Genomic DNA, 23904 nt, shown 5'->3' on the forward strand with positions numbered 1-23904 from the left:
CATTTGAAGCTTAGATTTATTATTAAATAATGAAATCAATAGACTATATTTTGTAATTTTCATGTGTCAAAGTAAAAAACTATCTGTGCAAAGTGTAGATTTTAAAATTAGATCTAGATCTAGATCCTTTCGATCTTTTCTCATGTAAACATGGTAAACATGGCCTAGATTTATAAGACTTGAATGTCTTAAGTTTGTTTTATGGCTACTATGCATACGTTACGGTTCCAGTTAGCACCCAAGGAACATTTCTGCCAAGTTTATCAAGATTGGTCAAACGGTTTTGATTTCCATGCTGGACATACATACATACATACGCACGCACACACTCACCCACGCATACATATATACATACGCCTTACTTTCTACTTTATAGTATAGATGAATATGTCGGCTTAACGGGTAAACCCTATTTTCATTTTCGTGTGAAAATTAAAAAGTGTTAAGGGACCATCTCGCCTTGTTTGACTGATTTCAATCCATTGCACTAGATGAGTGATACACTAAGGCCCGCTGGTCATATCCGACTAGTGTTAGATGAGAACACACAACGTACGCTAATGTTCGACTGTTAAAGGCAGGTGTCAGACGTTTGTTGAGCCCATAATTTGGTTGTTTCTCCCTGTTGATTTTAAAGTTGTTTAAAGTTCAATTGATCCACAGTCCTATAGAAAGTTATTGATTTCAAGGAGATAAATGTATTGCTGATTAATTTCCAATAACACCTACTAGTAGCCTTAAATAAGATTAGAATATGTTATTGGTGTTCTGAATGTATGTTTATAGTATCTATTTGTGACTTGGCATGTAAACTTACTTGTAATCCAGTACCGGGGCGTGATCGATTTGGGAATGGTTGATGTCACTTTATTTATAAAACATACAAATGTCATCAGTGTTGTTATCTCTAACATTGAAACAGATTCACCGGAAGTTTTCTAATCAATACAAATTCTATCTATATTTGAAATACATCAAACTATACATTGCATTCGTCACGTGTTCACCAGAGTCTAGATGCCAGTTCACACCAGTTTCCTCTTTTGTTCAAACGATTAAAATTTCTAGTGACAGGCTGATGTTCGGCCGATGACCGGTGGATGATCGGCTAATGAAAACACTTTGAAGACCAGCTTTTTTCAATATAATTTTTAATAAAATTGAGGGGGTGGTGAACGAGTAGGTAACCTTTTTCTGATTTATCTGTTTCAGACATTAAGATTGAAATACTCCTGGTTGTATGGGATACTTGGCAACTTGGTCTAGGGAACCTTTGTACTAGTAGCGATATTCTAGAAAAATGCACTTCACTAACTGGAATAGATTTCTTACACATATTACAAATTGTCCGTTAATTGATTTTCTAAACATCTCAACTGTACGGTGTTTGTGTTTTAGAATCTCCTTTCACATTTCTTATAGTATACAAATGTTGAGTGTTATAATTCTGTTAGAAACTCATTTCGCCTAACCCTAACCCTACCATGCAGCAGATGTCTTTAAGTTCTGTTAATATCTAAGTGTACTCCATGTCTCTTTTTTGTTCCGTGTTTAGTTTTATCATATTGGTACTTGTAATGCATCCAAGCCCTCTAGACTTTATAGACGAGAGTTCAAAGCTGTATCGTACTTACTACTAGTACTGTACTTCGGACTGCCCTCCAGACTTTATAGACGAGAGTTCAAAGCTGTATCGTACTTACTACTAGTACTGTACTTCGGACTGCCCTCCAGACTTTATAGACGAGAGTTCAAAGCTGTATCGTACTTACTACTAGTACTGTACTTCGGACTGCCCTCCAGACTTTATAGACGAGAGTTCAAAGCTGTATCGTACTTACTACTAGTACTGTACTTCGGACTGCCCTCCAGACTTTATAGACGAGAGTTCAAAGCTGTATCGTACTTACTACTAGTACTGTACTTCGGACTGCCCTCCAGACTTTATAGACGAGAGTTCAAAGCTGTATCGTACTTACTACTAGTACTGTACTTCGGACTGCCCTCCAGACTTTATAGACGAGAGTTCAAAGCTGTATCGTACTTACTACTAGTACTGTACTTCGGACTGCCCTCCAGACTTTATAGACGAGAGTTCAAAGCTGTATCGTACTTACTACTAGTACTGTACTTCGGACTGCCCTCCAGACTTTATAGACGAGAGTTCAAAGCTGTATCGTACTTACTACTAGTACTGTACTTCGGACTGCCCTCCAGACTTTATAGACGAGAGTTCAAAGCTGTATCGTACTTACTACTAGTACTGTACTTCGGACTGCCCTCCAGACTTTATAGACGAGAGTTCAAAGCTGTATCGTACTTACTACTAGTACTGTACTTCGGACTGCCCTCCAGACTTTATAGACGAGAGTTCAAAGCTGTATCGTACTTACTACTAGTACTGTACTTCGGACTGCCCTCCAGACTTTATAGACGAGAGTTCAAAGCTGTATCGTACTTACTACTAGTACTGTACTTCGGACTGCCCTCCAGACTTTATAGACGAGAGTTCAAAGCTGTATCGTACTTACTACTAGTACTGTACTTCGGACTGCCCTCCAGACTTTATAGACGAGAGTTCAAAGCTGTATCGTACTTACTACTAGTACTGTACTTCGGACTGCCCTCCAGACTTTATAGACGAGAGTTCAAAGCTGTATCGTACTTACTACTAGTACTGTACTTCGGACTGCCCTCCAGACTTTATAGACGAGAGTTCAAAGCTGTATCGTACTTACTACTAGTACTGTACTTCGGACTGCCCTCCAGACTTTATAGACGAGAGTTCAAAGCTGTATCGTACTTACTACTAGTACTGTACTTCGGACTGCCCTCCAGACTTTATAGACGAGAGTTCAAAGCTGTATCGTACTTACTACTAGTACTGTACTTCGGACTGCCCTCCAGACTTTATAGACGAGAGTTCAAAGCTGTATCTTACTTACTACTAGTACTGTACTTCGGACTGCCCTCCAGACTTTATAGACGAGAGTTCAAAGCTGTATCGTACTTACTACTAGTACTGTACTTCGGACTGCCCTCCAGACTTTATAGACGAGAGTTCAAAGCTGTATCGTACTTACTACTAGTACTGTACTTCGGACTGCCCTCCAGACTTTATAGACGAGAGTTCAAAGCTGTATCGTACTTACTACTAGTACTGTACTTCGGACTGCCCTCCAGACTTTATAGACGAGAGTTCAAAGCTGTATCGTACTTACTACTAGTACTGTACTTCGGACTGCCCTCCAGACTTTATAGACGAGAGTTCAAAGCTGTATCGTACTTACTACTAGTACTGTACTTCGGACTGCCCTCCAGACTTTATAGACGAGAGTTCAAAGCTGTATCGTACTTACTACTAGTACTGTACTTCGGACTGCCCTCCAGACTTTATAGACGAGAGTTCAAAGCTGTATCGTACTTACTACTAGTACTGTACTTCGGACTGCCCTCCAGACTTTATAGACGAGAGTTCAAAGCTGTATCGTACTTACTACTAGTACTGTACTTCGGACTGCCCTCCAGACTTTATAGACGAGAGTTCAAAGCTGTATCGTACTTACTATTAGTACTGTACTTCGGACTGCCCTCCAGACTTTATAGACGAGAGTTCAAAGTTGTATCGTACTTACTACTAGTACTGTACTTCGGACTGCCCTCCAGACTTTATAGACGAGAGTTCAAAGCTGTATCGTACTTACTACTAGTACTGTACTTCGGACTGCCCTCCAGACTTTATAGACGAGAGTTCAAAGCTGTATCGTACTTACTACTAGTACTGTACTTCGGACTGCCCTCCAGACTTTATAGACGAGAGTTCAAAGCTGTATCGTACTTACTACTAGTACTGTACTTCGGACTGCCCTCCAGACTTTATAGACGAGAGTTCAAAGCTGTATCGTACTTACTACTAGTACTGTACTTCGGACTGCCCTCCAGACTTTATAGACGAGAGTTCAAAGCTGTATCGTACTTACTACTAGTACTGTACTTCGGACTGCCCTCCAGACTTTATAGACGAGAGTTCAAAGCTGTATCGTACTTACTACTAGTACTGTACTTCGGACTGCCCTCCAGACTTTATAGACGAGAGTTCAAAGCTGTATCGTACTTACTACTAGTACTGTACTTCGGACTGCCCTCCAGACTTTATAGACGAGAGTTCAAAGCTGTATCGTACTTACTACTAGTACTGTACTTCGGACTGCCCTCCAGACTTTATAGACGAGAGTTCAAAGCTGTATCGTACTTACTACTAGTACTGTACTTCGGACTGCCCTCCAGACTTTATAGACGAGAGTTCAAAGCTGTATCGTACTTACTACTAGTACTGTACTTCGGACTGCCCTCCAGACTTTATAGACGAGAGTTCAAAGCTGTATCGTACTTACTACTAGTACTGTACTTCGGACTGCCCTCCAGACTTTATAGACGAGAGTTCAAAGCTGTATCGTACTTACTACTAGTACTGTACTTCGGACTGCCCTCCAGACTTTATAGACGAGAGTTCAAAGCTGTATCGTACTTACTACTAGTACTGTACTTCGGACTGCCCTCCAGACTTTATAGACGAGAGTTCAAAGCTGTATCGTACTTACTACTAGTACTGTACTTCGGACTGCCCTCCAGACTTTATAGACGAGAGTTCAAAGCTGTATCGTACTTACTACTAGTACTGTACTTCGGACTGCCCTCCAGACTTTATAGACGAGAGTTCAAAGCTGTATCGTACTTACTACTAGTACTGTACTTCGGACTGCCCTCCAGACTTTATAGACGAGAGTTCAAAGCTGTATCGTACTTACTACTAGTACTGTACTTCGGACTGCCCTCCAGACTTTATAGACGAGAGTTCAAAGCTGTATCGTACTTACTACTAGTACTGTACTTCGGACTGCCCTCCAGACTTTATAGACGAGAGTTCAAAGCTGTATCGTACTTACTACTAGTACTGTACTTCGGACTGCCCTCCAGACTTTATAGACGAGAGTTCAAAGCTGTATCGTACTTACTACTAGTACTGTACTTCGGACTGCCCTCCAGACTTTATAGACGAGAGTTCAAAGCTGTATCTTACTTACTACTAGTACTGTACTTCGGACTGCCCTCCAGACTTTATAGACGAGAGTTCAAAGCTGTATCGTACTTACTACTAGTACTGTACTTCGGACTGCCCTCCAGACTTTATAGACGAGAGTTCAAAGCTGTATCGTACTTACTACTAGTACTGTACTTCGGACTGCCCTCCAGACTTTATAGACGAGAGTTCAAAGCTGTATCGTACTTACTACTAGTACTGTACTTCGGACTGCCCTCCAGACTTTATAGACGAGAGTTCAAAGCTGTATCGTACTTACTACTAGTACTGTACTTCGGACTGCCCTCCAGACTTTATAGACGAGAGTTCAAAGCTGTATCGTACTTACTACTAGTACTGTACTTCGGACTGCCCTCCAGACTTTATAGACGAGAGTTCAAAGCTGTATCGTACTTACTACTAGTACTGTACTTCGGACTGCCCTCCAGACTTTATAGACGAGAGTTCAAAGCTGTATCGTACTTACTACTAGTACTGTACTTCGGACTGCCCTCCAGACTTTATAGACGAGAGTTCAAAGCTGTATCGTACTTACTACTAGTACTGTACTTCGGACTGCCCTCCAGACTTTATAGACGAGAGTTCAAAGCTGTATCGTACTTACTACTAGTACTGTACTTCGGACTGCCCTCCAGACTTTATAGACGAGAGTTCAAAGCTGTATCGTACTTACTACTAGTACTGTACTTCGGACTGCCCTCCAGACTTTATAGACGAGAGTTCAAAGCTGTATCGTACTTACTACTAGTACTGTACTTCGGACTGCCCTCCAGACTTTATAGACGAGAGTTCAAAGCTGTATCGTACTTACTACTAGTACTGTACTTCGGACTGCCCTCCAGACTTTATAGACGAGAGTTCAAAGCTGTATCGTACTTACTACTAGTACTGTACTTCGGACTGCCCTCCAGACTTTATAGACGAGAGTTCAAAGCTGTATCGTACTTACTACTAGTACTGTACTTCGGACTGCCCTCCAGACTTTATAGACGAGAGTTCAAAGCTGTATCGTACTTACTACTAGTACTGTACTTCGGACTGCCCTCCAGACTTTATAGACGAGAGTTCAAAGCTGTATCGTACTTACTACTAGTACTGTACTTCGGACTGCCCTCCAGACTTTATAGACGAGAGTTCAAAGCTGTATCGTACTTACTACTAGTACTGTACTTCGGACTGCCCTCCAGACTTTATAGACGAGAGTTCAAAGCTGTATCGTACTTACTACTAGTACTGTACTTCGGACTGCCCTCCAGACTTTATAGACGAGAGTTCAAAGCTGTATCGTACTTACTACTAGTACTGTACTTCGGACTGCCCTCCAGACTTTATAGACGAGAGTTCAAAGCTGTATCTTACTTACTACTAGTACTGTACTTCGGACTGCCCTCCAGACTTTATAGACGAGAGTTCAAAGCTGTATCGTACTTACTACTAGTACTGTACTTCGGACTGCCCTCCAGACTTTATAGACGAGAGTTCAAAGCTGTATCGTACTTACTACTAGTACTGTACTTCGGACTGCCCTCCAGACTTTATAGACGAGAGTTCAAAGCTGTATCGTACTTACTACTAGTACTGTACTTCGGACTGCCCTCCAGACTTTATAGACGAGAGTTCAAAGCTGTATCGTACTTACTACTAGTACTGTACTTCGGACTGCCCTCCAGACTTTATAGACGAGAGTTCAAAGCTGTATCGTACTTACTACTAGTACTGTACTTCGGACTGCCCTCCAGACTTTATAGACGAGAGTTCAAAGCTGTATCGTACTTACTACTAGTACTGTACTTCGGACTGCCCTCCAGACTTTATAGACGAGAGTTCAAAGCTGTATCGTACTTACTACTAGTACTGTACTTCGGACTGCCCTCCAGACTTTATAGACGAGAGTTCAAAGCTGTATCGTACTTACTACTAGTACTGTACTTCGGACTGCCCTCCAGACTTTATAGACGAGAGTTCAAAGCTGTATCGTACTTACTATTAGTACTGTACTTCGGACTGCCCTCCAGACTTTATAGACGAGAGTTCAAAGTTGTATCGTACTTACTACTAGTACTGTACTTCGGACTGCCCTCCAGACTTTATAGACGAGAGTTCAAAGCTGTATCGTACTTACTACTAGTACTGTACTTCGGACTGCCCTCCAGACTTTATAGACGAGAGTTCAAAGCTGTATCGTACTTACTACTAGTACTGTACTTCGGACTGCCCTCCAGACTTTATAGACGAGAGTTCAAAGCTGTATCGTACTTACTATTAGTACTGTACTTCGGACTGCCCTCCAGACTTTATAGACGAGAGTTCAAAGCTGTATCGTACTTACTACTAGTACTGTACTTCGGACTGCCCTCCAGACTTTATAGACGAGAGTTCAAAGCTGTATCGTACTTACTATTAGTACTGTACTTCGGACTGCCCTCCAGACTTTATAGACGAGAGTTCAAAGCTGTATCGTACTTACTACTAGTACTGTACTTCGGACTGCCCTCCAGACTTTATAGACGAGAGTTCAAAGCTGTATCGTACTTACTATTAGTACTGTACTTCGGACTGCCCTCCAGACTTTATAGACGAGAGTTCAAAGCTGTATCGTACTTACTACTAGTACTGTACTTCGGACTGCCCTCCAGACTTTATAGACGAGAGTTCAAAGCTGTATCGTACTTACTACTAGTACTGTACTTCGGACTGCCCTCCAGACTTTATAGACGAGAGTTCAAAGCTGTATCGTACTTACTACTAGAACGGTAGAACGCTCTTGTGCTGTTGTTGAGGGAACTGTTTATGTAATAACATTAACTATTGGAGCTGCTTCCCTTGCTTAATGATATACACTGTGAGTGCTGCTTCACTGATGTAGGTATAGGTTTATAGTTGGCAGTGCTGCTTCACTGATGTAGGTATAGGTTTATAGTTGGCAGTGCTGCTTCACTGATGTAGGTATAGGTTTATAGTTGGCAGTGCACATGTTCGGTCATCTGTTCGGTCATCTCTCCTTACCCCCCTCCCCCTGAAACGACGTGTCTGAGTCTGACATTTCTCTCGGTAGCATTGGTTCACCTTCATCTATCCCTAAGTCTCTTGAACCGTTGGGCACCACACAAGATCTGTTCACCGTCTTTCTCCTCTCTGTCTTGGCTAGCATCTCTTTTAATATCAGACCCGACCATTTTTTAATGTTGTCTTCCCATCTCTTTGTCTACGTCTCCTACTTTTCTGGTACTGTTCCCTGAAGGAAGGTATTTGCGATCCCTGAGGACCTTGTGATATGGCCATAGAGTTTGAGTTTTTGACAGTATTTAGCAGGTCTTCGTGAGGCTCAATCGGTGTATTAATCTTGTTTCTAAACTCTTCGTTTGAGGATGTGGTCTTTGTATGTAATACCTAAGATCTCCTAAAGTTAGTATTATACTTGAGTAAATAACATCCTTCGTGCCAATGTAACTCTTGTGTGTTCCTCCTTTGTGTAGGCGTGTGAGAGTACTGTCAAACACAAGACTGAGATGGTGAGCAAGCTGGAAGAGAAGACTAATCAGCTGGTCAACGCAATGAAAGAAATGGAACACAGGTAAGCGTGGCGTTGCTCTTACCTGAAGCCTAATAGCAACGCCCTAAACGGCCTCTCCCTTTTTCTTATTATTTAGATTGAGACTATTCGTTATAGAATGCCTCAACACTGACCTGCAACGTCACAACCTGTGGGCTGTTTAGACCAATAACTCGTTGCCACGTCACGGGTCTGTACGGCGTGGCAACGAGCTATTGGTCTAACCTGCCCACATGTTGTGACGTTGCAAGTCGGTGTTCAGGCCTTCTGTATCAATTGGTCTAGTTTAGATCCATTGCTTTGTTGTTTTCGTCGGGACTAATGCTGTGTGAAAGATCCCGATGATTAGTCTAGTGAGGAGTTTGAATTACTGATGTAATGGATTCTGTTGTTTGATCGAGTGTTGTAATGTAGACACTGCCCACACAAATTAGTCGATGTATGATTCGTGTCTTCGTCTCTACCTACACCAGAAGAGTTGAGTTACTTTTGAATCACTGTTTGTAGGTGTGATGTTTCTCTCTTTGACATATTCAATGGTAGACTCTTGATGGTGTTGTAGTTACATGGACTTCTCCTTAAATGAAAACGTCTGCTGGGGGGGGGGGGAAGTCCGTCGATGAAATTTCATGGGGGAATTGAAGCAGACGTTATTTTAAGATGAGGGTATTTTAGTATCGCACAAGGGGTGTTAACTCGTATCGTATTCATTGAAATTCTCTCCAGAACCATATCTTCTTTCAAATTATATTCATAATTATATCTTTTTTTTTAAATCATCGGAACTTTATTTTCTTCAAAAATTCTATCCCGAAATATTTCTTGTATTAAGAGCCATACATTCTATTACTGAATAACAATCTGTAATCACGTCTTGAACAAAACATTGGATATATTTCATTATATCCTGAATCATTCATGCGTAGAAATGTCTATTAAGAAACAATGTTATAAAACATGAAGGTAAATAATCTGCACGCATCTGTGGAGCAATGTGATAGAAGAAGCAGATCATAGTTCCATTGTCTTTCAAGTTTTTCATGCAATCTGTACTAGTAACTAAGTAGAAATGAGATTTTTATATCACAAATCTTTTTAGCTTAATTCTCTGTAGTAATACCTTGCCGAAAAGAGTTCATAACCTACATGTATATATTCTTACGCTTACAAAAGGTATCGATCGTCCAGAATAGAACTTTTTGTTTTGAGGCTTCGCTTTGTTTTGCTTTCTCGCGTGCTTTGCCCTCATCCTTAAGGCGAGGGCTCGTATTGCAGATATTGGTTCTGGATCCTCTTTGAGTTTTTACTGCACAGTAAAATGTTGGGAGGTCCAGTTTTATGGTCCATTGACTGCCCATTTCTGTGTCATTGACATGCTTCGTGGCAAGGCTCATATAAGTTCACCGTGTCCTTTGCTTTCTCTATTTATAGCCAGGTCGGTGACATATGTAATGAGCTGTCCATAGGTGTATCTTGTTCCTCGTGTTCCTCCGAGGTTTATCTTAGAAACGTGCTGGAGTCAGATTTGTTTATACTCTGTAGGAAGAGAATTGGTTTGTCTTGGTTCACAACAATACCATGTGTTCCAGATATATCTCAAGTCTGCAAGACTACAACTCTAGTTGTATGGACTCTAAATGCCGATAAAGACCTGATACTTTCATTACATCACACAGTTCTGGAAGTTCATGGAAAATGAGTTTCCAAAACATATAAAATCCTTAAAGACACTTGGTATCCATTAGATCACAGTACATCAAAGTACATCACAGTACATTATAGTACATCACAGTACATCAGGTCTGGACAAAGTGGTCAGCTTCTCTCCATTCAGGCTGAAGCGTCTACATTCCACTTTCAGCCAGGTGTTTGAAGGCTTATGGCCGTCACCTAGAAGCATACGGCAGCTCTATTCATTAAGCGCTAGATTTGTGTGTGTGTGTATATTATTCTCGGTTGTGTGTATATGTTGTTCGTGTTAACATCTCAATTGTTATTGTAATAGTAGTAATGATAAGGTGGTCAGTTGTAGTCAAACTGCATCCCCATGTGTTTGGACCAATACAATTATCTTATTTTCTATCTTATGCCATGCGACTGTTCTTGTTGGGGGGGAAAAAAACGTCTTCTTGAGGAACGGTGTGTGTGTTGTAACAGGCTGCTGAGGCTTTTTTTTTTCATCCCCGCCAGTGCAATGATCTCAATTCATGTTGGCACCCCAGCGGAAGTTCTTTTTCGTTTCTTTATTGGCCTTTTAGTCTACTCTAACGTTGAGGCCACAGCACATTGAACCTGCATAAATACCTTGTAAACGCTGTAAAGAAAAATAATTATTTTAATATATGTATATTACAGATTTTGTAATTAATGGCGGTAAAAAAACTAAAAATAGTTTTTTTCGTTTTTCTTTGGTGTATCCGCAGTACAGAATCAAGAAATGGATGTCTATGAAAGGTATCATTTGTGTGCTCTTTTTAGCCCTGCAGTATCACATTTTCTAAGGTCTCCAGTTTGTAGTTCATTTCTTTGTATATAGTTGGCAACATTGGAGTTCAGTTTAGCGTCCTTGACATATGATTCGTAGTGAATATATATATATGGCTCCTTCTGTCTCGGAAGACAATGGATGTGCCTAGATAAGTCACGGGCTTTGGTTTCGTCTTGAGACGGGGCAGAATTTGGAGTGACTGATCAAGCCAATTCTGGAGCGGCAGATTTTGCCATAGTTCATGTGTCACAGATTACATTATAGAATTGTTTGTACATTTCACTTTTGAAAGAAATATAAGCCCTCGACATGAGTCTCGGGATTTAATCCTCAAATTTAGACACTTGACATTCAAGTCAGGATTTACCCAAGGGACGTAATTAGTATGTTTAAAATCTATTGGTTGATTTTGAATTTAAACAAAGACATTTTTGAAAAGAGTTAGCGCCAGAGAATTGGCGGTAGTAAGAAAGAAAAGCCAGTCGATAAAAATAAGGTTCTTGTAGTCAGTCAGGTTTCTAAGAGCTCTGTTTGAAAAGCCTTTGTAATATGTTTCATGCTCATTGATTTGTAATTTGTACATAAACTGTACTTACGTTATGTTTAAATAAAGTTCCAGAGTTTTGTTTTATCAAAGAATTGTCAATTGTGATTCTAGATCTTCATTTTTTGTTAACTATTGAATTCAAGTAAAATCCCCGGCATCACAACACATCGTGACATCATACCATCCGAATGTTGTGACATCATGCATGTGTATGTATCTGTCCTAGGGCTAGCTGACAGGGCAGCTTTCGTTTTCTTTCTCTTGACTGGTGTAGCTTCGTTTTTTTAGCGGCCCCCGAAAGGGGAAAAGACGCTATTAGTTTTGTGCGAAATGTCTGTCCGTCCGTCCCGTTTAGATCTCGTAAACTAGAAAAGATATTGAAAATCCGACATCACAATATTTTAGACCATTCAAAGTTCTGATGCAACGGCTACTTTTTTTTTTCTGAAAGCGAAAAAATCTAATTTTTAAAATCAGTTATGCAAGCAGTTTTTTAAAGTGAAAAAGCTAATTAGTATGCATTATAAGTTAGACCTAAGTTAAAACGAATAGTAATCTTGTAAACGTCATTTTCGTGAACAATTTTTTATTGCGGAAATGCTGTCTTTTTTTTTTTTTTTGAGCATTCGAATAAGAGATTGATTCTTTTCAAAACAATTACATCAATTATAAGACTTCATTTAGGCCAGGAGAGGCGCGGTAGCTGAGCGGTAAAGCGCTTGGCTTCCGAACCGGGGGCCCCGGGTTCGAATCCTGGTGAAGACTGGGATTTTCAACTTCGGAATCCTTAGGCGCCTCTGAGTCCACCCAGCTCCAATGGGTACCTGATATTAGTTGGGGAAAAGTAAAGGCGGTTGGTCGTTGTGCTGGCTACATGACACCCTCGTTAACCGTAGACCACAAAAACAGATGAACTTTACATCATCTGCCCTATAGACCACAAGGTCTGAAAGGGGAACTAGTTAGGCTAGGTTCACATCTAACTTTGCATTCACTTGCACCTATCCTTTGATCTGCTGTACCGTTGGGGCACTATACAAGATCTGTCAACCTTCTTTCTCCATTCTTATCTCTCATTTGTCTTTGATATAATTTCATTTGGATGTTCTTTCTGAAAATATTGAAGCCTGCCTGGGTGGACCACTTCGGCGGCCGATTTTGAGTTTGTGTTTCCACACAAACTGTCTTTGTAATCTTGTTTTTGTTTTTGCTTTCGGCGAATTTCGTACCAGCACGTGCAGTCTGTCTCCATCCTGTCCGGTCTTGGGCTATCTCCTCCCACATACTTTGGCTGATGCTTGTGGTTCTCGTGTCTCGCTTGCAGACATCTCTGTAGGTTAGTCTTGGGCTATCTCCTCCCACATACTTTGGCTGATGCTATGGTTCTCGTGTCTCGCTTGCAGATTTCTCTGTAGGTTAGTCTTGGGCTATCTCCTCCCACATACTTTGGCTGATGCTATGGTTCTCGTGTCTCGCTTGCAGACTTCTCTGTAGGTTAGTCTTGGGCTATCTCCTCCCACATACTTTGGCTGATGCTATGGTTCTCGTGTCTCGCTTGCAGACCTCTCTGTAGGTTAGTCTTGGGCTATCTCCTCCCACATACTTTGGCTGATGCTATGGTTCTCGTGTCTCGCTTGCAGACTTCTCTGTAGGTTAGTCTTGGGCTATCTCCTCCCACATACTCTGGCTGATGCTATGGTTCTCGTGTCTCGCTTGCAGACCTCTCTGTAGGTTAGTCTTGGGCTATCTCCTCCCACATACTTTGGCTGATGCTATGGTTCTCGTGTCTCGCTTGCAGACTTCTCTGTAGGTTAGTCTTGGGCTATCTCCTCCCACATACTTTGGCTGATGCTATGGTTCTCGTGTCTCACTTGCAGACCTCTCTGTAGGTCAGTCTTGGGCTATCTCCTCCCACATACTTTGGCTGATGCTATGGTTCTCGTGTCTCGCTTGCAGACCTCTCTGTAGGTCAGTCTTGGGCTATCTCCTCCCACATACTTTGGCTGATGCTATGGTTCTCGTGTCTCACTTGCAGACCTCTCTGTAGGTCAGTCTTGGGCTATCTCCTCCCACATACTTTGGCTGATGTTATGGTTCTCGTGTCTCACTTGCAGACCTCTCTGTAGGTCAGTCTTGGGCTATCTCCTCCCACATACTTTGGCTGATGTTATGGTTCTCGTGTCTCACTTGCAGACCTCTCTGTAGGTCAGTCTTGGGCTATCTCCTCCCACATACTTTGGCTGATGCTATGGTTCTCGTGTCTCGCTTGCAGACTTCTCTGTAGGTTAGTCTTGGGCTATCTCCTCCCACATACTCTGGCTGATGCTATGGTTCTCGTGTCTCGCTTGCAGACCTCTCTGTAGGTTAGTCTTGGGCTATCTCCTCCCACATACTTTGGCTGATGCTATGGTTCTCGTGTCTCGCTTGCAGACTTCTCTGTAGGTTAGTCTTGGGCTATCTCCTCCCACATACTTTGGCTGATGCTATGGTTCTCGTGTCTCACTTGCAGACCTCTCTGTAGGTCAGTCTTGGGCTATCTCCTCCCACATACTTTGGCTGATGCTATGGTTCTCGTGTCTCGCTTGCAGACCTCTCTGTAGGTCAGTCTTGGGCTATCTCCTCCCACATACTTTGGCTGATGCTATGGTTCTCGTGTCTCACTTGCAGACCTCTCTGTAGGTCAGTCTTGGGCTATCTCCTCCCACATACTTTGGCTGATGTTATGGTTCTCGTGTCTCACTTGCAGACCTCTCTGTAGGTCAGTCTTGGGCTATCTCCTCCCACATACTTTGGCTGATGTTATGGTTCTCGTGTCTCACTTGCAGACCTCTCTGTAGGTCAGTCTTGGGCGGCCCTTGGGTCTGACTCCCTCCGCAAGTATGTCTTTAGGGATTTTTCTATCTGGCATGCCAGTGACGTGTCTGAGCCAGCGTAGTCTTCTCAGGAGAGGATAGATGCTGTGCAAATAGACCCGTTTAAAATCGTCCTGGTTGGAGACATGATCCCTTCAGGAGATGCACATTATGCGTCTCAGGCAGTGTAAGTGAAAGCCATTTAATTAAATAGTGAAAATACCAATAGAAAATTTAGTTTACTTAGGGAGAACTGTCAAATTAATAAACAATAACTTAACTGGAACGCGCTTAGAACTTTTAATTCATGAACCATCTCTTATTTTATCACAAGATACGCGTATCACGATACGTTACTTACCAAAATAGACGCGTTGTGTAGGTTTTCACTCTGGAAGTCTCGTCTAGTCACTTAGTTTTAAAGTTGTGATGTCATTTATTTAGGTTATCGTGAGCTTACAAAACTTAAGGCCATACTCTTTCTGTCACAGACTCAAACAGTCCGAGATACACCGGAACGCCGCGGAGGAGACGGCCAGAAAGCTGGGACAAATCATTGCTGACAAGGACCAGAAAAAGTAAGTTGACTGGCGTCGTATTCAATGCATTTCATGAAACTTTATTGTTTTCTGTAGTGTCAATGTAGTCGTTTAAAAAAAATATGATGGAATTTAAAATGTATGTTGCCCAGTCTGTAGTCAAGTCTTACAGTTAGATAGTCAATCTACCAAGTAACGTCGTTAAGTTGTACAACAGTACTTGGTACCTTCTGTTTCAAATGATGGCATAGATTCCGCGAAGCAAATCAGTGAAAGAGCGGGGATGATCTAAACTCTAAACTAAACTAAAGTAGAAGTATCTAAAGTTGAGATTTTGAAAGAATATTGAAACTATATATCTAGACCTTTGCTAGCATACATAAAGTGTAGAAGCAATGAGTAGAAAACACCAGATTCACTGGTCAATTCTTTCAGTACAATTTTTTACAAAGCTTATATCAACTCGCTCTGTCTGTCTGTATGGTAAAAAGAATGTACAAGTTATTTCTCCCATACCCAATATCGGATTGAGCTGAAATTTCGCACAATTATTTCTTTTACAAGACTACGCAACAATCAATTAAAAAAAATTAAACAATTATTTAATTAACTAATGGTAATTAATTATTTTGTTTGGTATCTTGAACAAGGGAAAGAAATCGTTCTTGAAAGTTGTCATGGTATGAGTTGAATTAGTCCCCTTGAAGACTCGAGCCCCTAGTGAATACTGTTTTAATGCATTTTAAAAAAACGATCCTGTCAACATTCACCAAGATACTCCCTCATTCCCTCCCCCTTTCACAAGTGGTCCAGGCAAGTGATAGGATTAAAGCGCATTGAGAAAGCTAAAAGCTAAACAAAAACAATTAGTAAAAATGTTTCTAATTGCACAGATTTATTATGTCTAGGTCAAGCATACGAACAGACTGATCCAAACTAGTTGCTACAATTACACTTAATAGAAGTTGAAAGGGTAAAAGACGCCATTAGTTTTGTGTGGCCTGTCTGTCCGTCCGTTCGTTCGTCCTTCCCGTTTAGATCTCGTAAACTAGAAAAGATAGTGAAAATCCCGCATCACACTATTTTAGACCATTCAAAGTTATGATGCAACGGTTACTTTTTTCTTTTCTGAAAGCGAAAAATCTATTTTTTTAAATCACTTATGCACGCAGTTTTTTTTATAAAAATACACCACTTTTACAACTATTCACTATTAATAGTAACAAACACTGGAGGCTCTTTATTAGTGGAGATAACAACAATTTACCATATTTTTAGCACATTTATGCAAACGGCTGTAGTTTTTTTGTCAAAAAAATATTATTTTTACATTTGTATTGTTAGGTTATGTAAGTTTTATTATATTAACTACTATATTTACACACAAAAAATGTTAACTATTTTTTTCAAGAGAAAAAATCTATTTAGTATGCATATAAGTTGGACATAATTGAAAACAAAAATAAATAAGTAGTTTTTCATATTATCGCGTCACGTGTAACACGGTGGACTCTACAAACGGAAACATTTTTTTCATGAGGACTAAGACTTCTGGTTCTAACATTGAATTGCTTCTAGTTTAGAGTTCCATTGACTTCTGGTTCTAACATTGGATTGCTTCTAGTTTAGAGTTCCATTGACTTCTGGTTCTAACATTGGATTGCTTCTAGTTTAGAGTTCCATTGACTTCTGGTTCTAACATTGGATTGCTTCTAGTTTAGAGTTCCATTGACTTCTGGTTCTAACATTGAATTGCTTCTAGTTTAGAGTTCCATTGACTTCTGGTTCTAACATTGGATTGCTTCTAGTTTAGAGTTCCATTGACTTCTGGTTCTAACATTGGATTGCTTCTAGTTTAGAGTTCCATTGACTTCTGGTTCTAACATAGGATTGCTTCTAGTTTAGAGTTCCATTGACTTCTGGTTCTAACATTGGATTGCTTCTAGTTTAGAGTTCCATTGACTTTTGGTTCTAACATTGAATTGCTTCTAGTTTAGAGTTCCATTGACTTCTGGTTCTAACATAGGATTGCTTCTAGTTTAGAGTTCCATTGACTTCTGGTTCTAACATTGGATTGCTTCTAGTTTAGAGTTCCATTGACTTCTGGTTCTAACATTGAATTGCTTCTAGTTTAGAGTTCCATTGACTTCTGGTTCTAACATTGGATTGCTTCTAGTTTAGAGTTCCATTGACTTCTGGTTCTAACATAGGATTGCTTCTAGTTTAGAGTTCCATTGACTTCTGGTTCTAACATTGAATTGCTTCTAGTTTAGAGTTCCATTGACTTCGGGTTCTAACATTGAATTGCTTCTAGTTTAGAGTTCCATTGACTTCTGGTTCTAACATAGGATTGCTTCTAGTTTAGAGTTCCATTGACTTCTGGTTCTAACATAGGATTGCTTCTAGTTTAGAGTTCCATTGACTTCTGGTTCTAACATTGAATTGCTTCTAGTTTAGAGTTCCATTGACTTCTGGTTCTAACATTGAATTGCTTCTAGTTTAGAGTTCCATTGACTTCTGGTTCAAACCAACATTTCACTCCAGCTAGAAACAGAAACAAAATTTGATCACAGTGACCTTTTTGCTTCATCTGACGCTCACCATTCCTGGTATTTAAAGAAATGACATTTAAAATAAAAATACACCTAAACAAGAAAACTTTCTTTTGTTATGACACGAGTTTGAAATTAAAAGTATAAATAACAGTAGAATGTAGAATCTCGACTGATGTGGTGTGTGTCTTGTTTCCTCTCTGATCTAAATCTCGTCTTGTTGACAGCTTCCTCTGGCACCTTGGGACAGAAAGACAACGACACCAGGGACTCACTGTGAAATATTAATGAAGCTCAACCAGTGCTCTGCAGATTTCACGCGGCACAAAGTTGTTCAGTTTTTAATATTAATAATAAATAGGAACAACTAGGCGGGGCGCGAGAGAGATTAACAAATGAAGGCGGCTCCTCAAGTAAAACATACTCGCAGGAGACCGCTATGAACGACAGATTATTAAAAGAATTCGAATACAAAGAATGAATGTCCTTTATCAATAGTTCTTTCCGGCCTATGGTACATCTCTATTCAACTAACTTGGCTAAATCTAGTTCTGTGTTTGTTGATCACTTCCATCTGTTTTTGTTGAGACGATGTGAGGGTGATCCCTTCTAGATCTTGCTACTTTCAAAATATTGTCTTGTAGACGGACTTATTGAATTGAGTGTCTCGTCAGAGTGGGAGATTTACTGGTGATTATAGGGGCATACGAAATTAACCTTCATTACACGGTTAGCGTTTTCTTTCTGTGTTTGTTAGCTAGCTATCTTCTCTGACATTCCCTATGTAGCTGTATCTGCTCTGTCTCTCTCTCTCTCTTACACACACTCACTCTGCAGCTTTATCCTCTATGTCCCATCTTTTTCTACAACTCTCTCTCTCTCTCTCTCTCTCTCTCTCTCTCTCTCAATTTGTGTAACTATATCCTCTCACTCCCTCCCTCTCTTCTTATTTCCCTACCTATCTTTCTCTCCTCTGACAATCACTCTATGTGTATCTTCTCTCTCTCTATCTCTCTCTCTCACTCAATCTACAGCTCTACCATCCTCTCTCTCTCTCTCTCTCTCTCACTCTATAGCTATATTCCCTCTCTCTCTCTTTCTCTACCTCTCTCACGCTCTCACTCAATTTACTGCTCTATCCTCTTCCCCCCTCTCTTTCTTTCTCTCTCTCTCTCTCTCTCTCTCTCACTGACTTTACAGCTCTATCTTATCTATCTCTCTCTCTCTCTCTCATTGACTTTACAGCTCTATCTTCTTCTCTCTCTCATTGTAAAGCTTATCCCTCTCTTTCTTACTCTCTCTATCTCACTGTACAGCGTTATACCTCACTCTCTCTTTCTCACTCACTACAGCTCTATCCCCCGCCTCTCACTCTCATCTTCTACTTTTGACTTAGCTCTCCGTTCTCACAATGTTGGGTTTATTTCACTAAGTTTTGACATTGCAGCGTCCATCAGATTGAATGTTGAATAAGTAGCCAGGGATAGATAACTCGTGTGTTTTATTTCACTATGTTTCTAGCTCAATAGCCTCCAAGCGGTAGTTGATATAATAGTGACCACGTCAGGGCCTGCTCTAACAATGAACAGAGCTGCGTCAAAGAGACAGTCCAATTGGATCTACTTTGGTTGTTGAAGTACATAGGAGTGCACATTGAAGTACATAGGAGTGCACATTGAAGTACATAGGAGTGCACACGACATTTGACACCATTCTTGGATGTGTGCGTGCATTCGCTGAATAGAAAGTGGACATTTCGTCTTCAACACAAAACTTTGAAAGAATTGAACAATGTTCGATCTGCTAGTAGCGTTTTTACCGCGTTTTTACAAGAGATGAATAATTAACATAGGTTCGTGTTGTCGGGCTTATTAAAAACCAGGAAAGAATGAGATCATGTTTTAAACAAGAAACTGCATTATATGTGAATGCGTGGACTTTCTGATGCCTCGGGCACTGTCTAGTCCCTTTCTTTAGAATTTGTGTGGGTCACGTGGTGTTGTTAATTTTTTATTTTTTGTTGTTGTTGTTGTTGTTGGGGGGGGGGGGGGGCAGGCAGTAATAACTAAAAACCGAAAATCGCATTGTATTAATTATTGTTGTTTTAGGAATATATTTTATTATGGCAGAGTTTGGACTCACTTTATGTCTCAAGACTACAAGTTCCGGAGTCCAAGTTTTGCAGCTGCACGCACAATGGAAACTTTGACCTTTGAAACATTCAAAGGGTGTGGGGAGGGTCATGAGATCCAAAAAGATTAGTAAGAAGATAAAGTGGCGGTGTACTGCAGACTTAGAACCTCTCTCTCTCGCTGAGATCCAAATAGATTAGTAAGAAGATAAAGTGGCAGCGTACTTCAGACTTAGAACCTCTATCACTCCCGGAGATCCAAAGAGATTAGTAAGAAGATAAAGTGGCGGCGTACTGCAGACTTAGAACCTCTATCACTCCCGGAGATCCAAAGAGATTAGTAAGAAGATAAAGTGGTGGCGTACTGCAGACTTAGAACCTCTATCACTCCCGGAGATCCAAATAGATTAGTAAGAAGATAAAGTGGCGGCGTACTGCAGACTTAGAACCTCTATCACTCCTGGAGATCCAAATAGATTAGTAAGAAGATAAAGTGGCAGCGTACTTCAGACTTAGAACCTCTATCACTCCCGGAGATCCAAAGAGATTAGTAAGAAGATAAAGTGGCGTACTTCAGACTTACAACCTCTATCACTCCCGGAGATCCAAAGAGATTAGTAAGAAGATAAAGTGGCGTACTTCAGACTTAGAACCTCTATCACTCCCGGAGATCCAAAGAGATTAGTAAGAAGATAAAGTGGCAGCGTACTTCAGACTTAGAACCTCTATCACTCCCTGAGATCCAAATAGATTAGTAAGAAGATAAAGTGGCAGCGTACTTCAGACTTACAACCTCTATCACTCCCTGAGATCCAAATAGATTAGTAAGAAGATAAAGTGGCAGCGTACTTCAGACTTACAACCTCTATCACTCCCTGAGATCCAAAAAGATTAGTAAGAAGATAAAGTGGCAGCGTACTTCAGACTTACAACCTCTATCACTCCCTGAGATCCAAAGAGATTAGTAAGCAGATAAAGTGGCAGCGTACTTCAGACTTACAACCTCTATCACTCCCTGAGATCCAAATAGATTAGTAAGAAGATAAAGTGGCGTACTTCAGACTTAGAACCTCTATCACTCCCGGAGATCCAAAGAGATTAGTAAGAAGATAAAGTGGCAGCGTACTTCAGACTTACAACCTCTATCACTCCCGGAGATCCAAAGAGATTAGTAAGAAGATAAAGTGGCAGCGTACTTCAGACTTACAACCTCTATCACTCCCTGAGATCCAAAGAGATTAGTAAGAAGATAAAGTGGCAGCGTACTTCAGACTTAGAACCTCTATCACTCCCTGAGATCCAAATAGATTAGTAAGAAGATAAAGCTGCGTACTTCAGACTTACAGCCTCTATCACTCCCGGAGATCCAAAGAGATCAGTAAGAAGATAAAGCTGCCTACTTCAGACTTAGAACCTCTATCACTCCCGGAGATCCAAAGAGATTAGTAAGAAGATAAAGCTGCGTACTTCAGACTTAGAACCTCTATCACTCCCTAATTTAAAAACTTGATATGTTGTTTCCAGTAGTTCTTATTCGACTGTGGGCAGAGTTTGTCTGGACACAAGAGTTGCATATCGGATTATTATGTTTCCCTGGAACTATTTCTTTTAATTTGATTATGTGGTACATCATCTAGGATGAAAATGAATTCTTCATTTTGTGTAATCTTATACCCAAAGATATACTGCTATATCAGAACTTATAGACTTGTTTGGCTAGAAACACACTCGATCTGTTCAATTAATTATATGAACAGTTTTGTATTTCGTTATTGTACTAGTAAATCTATGAGACCCCTTCATTTTCTTTGTCCGGGGTGGGTTTTTTTTTAGGTAAAGGAAAGTAGAACAGTTTGAGTCACCGAACTGTTAAAACTTTGTGGCACGCCATCTTAAAAAATGTTGGCATGGAAACAATTGCAACATATATACAAACCTTTTTTTTTTTTTTTTGATGGGTGTGAGAGGTTTATCCTGCCAATTGTTTCCTTTCGTTGTAGAAGATGGCTGACCTTGGACTTGTTAGGGAGAGATAAGTATAATATTAGGGCACATGGACGGGCATGTAGCAAGAACAAAGAATGGGAATGATCAATTGAACAAGGATTTTACATCAGAATCGAACTCAACCTTATAACACAACACGTAGACAAGTGGAAAAGGTGCATAAAGGTGGCTCTGGTGAAATGAAAGAGTAGATATTCATCTTAGAGAATGAGCTCAGATACAGATAGGTCGTTTGTTTTGTTCTACTGGGCTTCACCATGGTTCTGGTGGTCTAGCACGACGTTCTGTCCAGGTCTGCTCTCGAGGTGGAGTAAAGAAGCTCGCTGTAGTCTCGTGAGAGGTAGCTGTCCACTGGGAGCACGCTGTAGTCTCGTGAGAGGTAGCTGTCCACTGGAAGCACGCTGTAGTCTCATGAGAGGTAGCTGTCCACTGGGAGCACGCTGTAGTCTCGTGAGAGGTAGCTGTCCACTGGAAGCACGCTGTAGTCTCGTGAGAGGTAGCTGTCCACTGGAAGCACGCTGTAGTCTCGTGAGAGGTAGCTGTCCACTGGAAGCACGCTGTAGTCTCATGAGAGGTAGCTGTCCACTGGGAGCACGCTGTAGTCTCGTGAGAGGTAGCTGTACACTGGGAGCACGCTGTAGTCTCGTGAGAGGTAGCTGTACACTGGGAGCACGCTGTAGTCTCGTGAGAGGTAGCTGTACACTGGGAGCACGCTGTAGTCTCGTGAGAGGTAGCTGTCCACTGGGAGCACGCTGTAGTCTCGTGAGAGGTAGCTGTCCACTGGGAGCACGCTGTAGTCTCGTGAGAGGTAGCTGTACACTGGGAGCACGCTGTAGTCTCGTGAGAGGTAGCTGTACACTGGGAGCACGCTGTAGTCTCGTGAGAGGTAGCTGTACACTGGGAGCACGCTGTAGTCTCGTGAGAGGTAGCTGTCCACTGGAAGCACGCTGTAGTCTCGTGAGAGGTAGCTGTCCACTGGGAGCACGCTGTAGTCTCGTGAGAGGTAGCTGTACACTGGGAGCACGCTGTAGTCTCGTGAGAGGTAGCTGTCCACTGGGAGCACGCTGTAGTCTCGTGAGAGGTAGCTGTCCACTGGGAGCACGCTTCACTCTCTTGGAAAGTGTCAAAGATGATGCCACAGTGGCGAGCTTACACCTTGTAAGGAGACAGACTAGCCTGTGAGATGTAGTCTGGAATGTTGTCAGCTCTGTCGAGGTGGATAATCCATAGTGTCACGCTTTGTTCAGATGTAGCAACCACGCCAGCCCTTTGGCCGAATTCTATTAAAATTCAGGGAAACCAGAGTCAATCATTGGTTGCTGTTGTTTCACGAGGAGGGCTTTGGAACGTGTCCGTCAGACTAACTAAACCGTGTTCGGTGTAGCGGGAGATGAACTCACTACATTCAGCTGCATCCTTGGCCGCCAACAGTGTCTTGACCGATGCAGTGGCGAAGTGAATAGAATGGGTGCGCGAGCCGCCAACTTCGTGTGATGTAAATTTGAAGATAAAAAGGATTCAGAATTCTTAATTAAGTTATTCGTTGAAAACGTATCGCTTTCTCAGTGTGCGTGTATTTATTGTCTGGGGAGAGTTCAAGTATATGTGGGTGACCTAGTAAGAGTTATTGGGGGGGGGGGGGGGGGCCTAAAAGTCAAGTTCACGGTATTTGTAATGAAATATGGTAGCCGTGGGAAGCTTTGATTTTCCATTGGTTAATTCAGTACATTCAGTCAACGTATTTCGCCACCAAAAGACATTATAAATTCCAAAATGACTGAATTGACCTGTGAATGATGAAATCGTTGGTGGAGCAAGTTTAGATAACATCCCTCGGGAGCTTCTACCCATGTCTGAAGCCCAGTGTGAGCGGGGACAATATTGTGGGTGTTGATGTCAGTTAGAAACTCTCCTACAGATTTCTGGCTTACTAGGAATGTGTACTAGCTCGAGCAGGTGAGGTCAAGGTTACTATTGCCCGTGCCTCGATCGTATCGATAATAGTCAAGTATTAGCCGAGACAACCGAATACTTCGTTAGCTGTTGAGACATTCAGATGAACGCTTAACGATCGTAAGTTGGGCTTCTAAAACTGGCGCATTTCTGCTGATTCAAGACACATGTATTCCAGTCG

The 23904-nt window shown here is 41.3% G+C and overlaps 1 protein-coding gene across 14 annotated transcripts in view; it reads left to right on the forward strand.

The window, feature by feature from the left end:
* Positions 1-23904, forward strand: part of LOC106069732 (RUN and FYVE domain-containing protein 2-like) — a 112343-nt gene that overhangs the window by 78328 nt on the left and 10111 nt on the right. For all 14 annotated transcript variants that reach the window (XM_056020177.1, XM_056020178.1, XM_056020187.1 and 11 more), the window contains 2 exons: positions 8578-8675; positions 15033-15119. In XM_056020177.1, the coding sequence (XP_055876152.1) occupies positions 8578-8675; positions 15033-15119 (185 nt within the window). The remainder of the gene's footprint in view (positions 1-8577; positions 8676-15032; positions 15120-23904) is intronic.

This window comes from Biomphalaria glabrata, chromosome 2, assembly GCF_947242115.1.
Source record: "Biomphalaria glabrata chromosome 2, xgBioGlab47.1, whole genome shotgun sequence".
NCBI classification, from domain to species: Eukaryota; Metazoa; Mollusca; class Gastropoda; family Planorbidae; genus Biomphalaria; species Biomphalaria glabrata.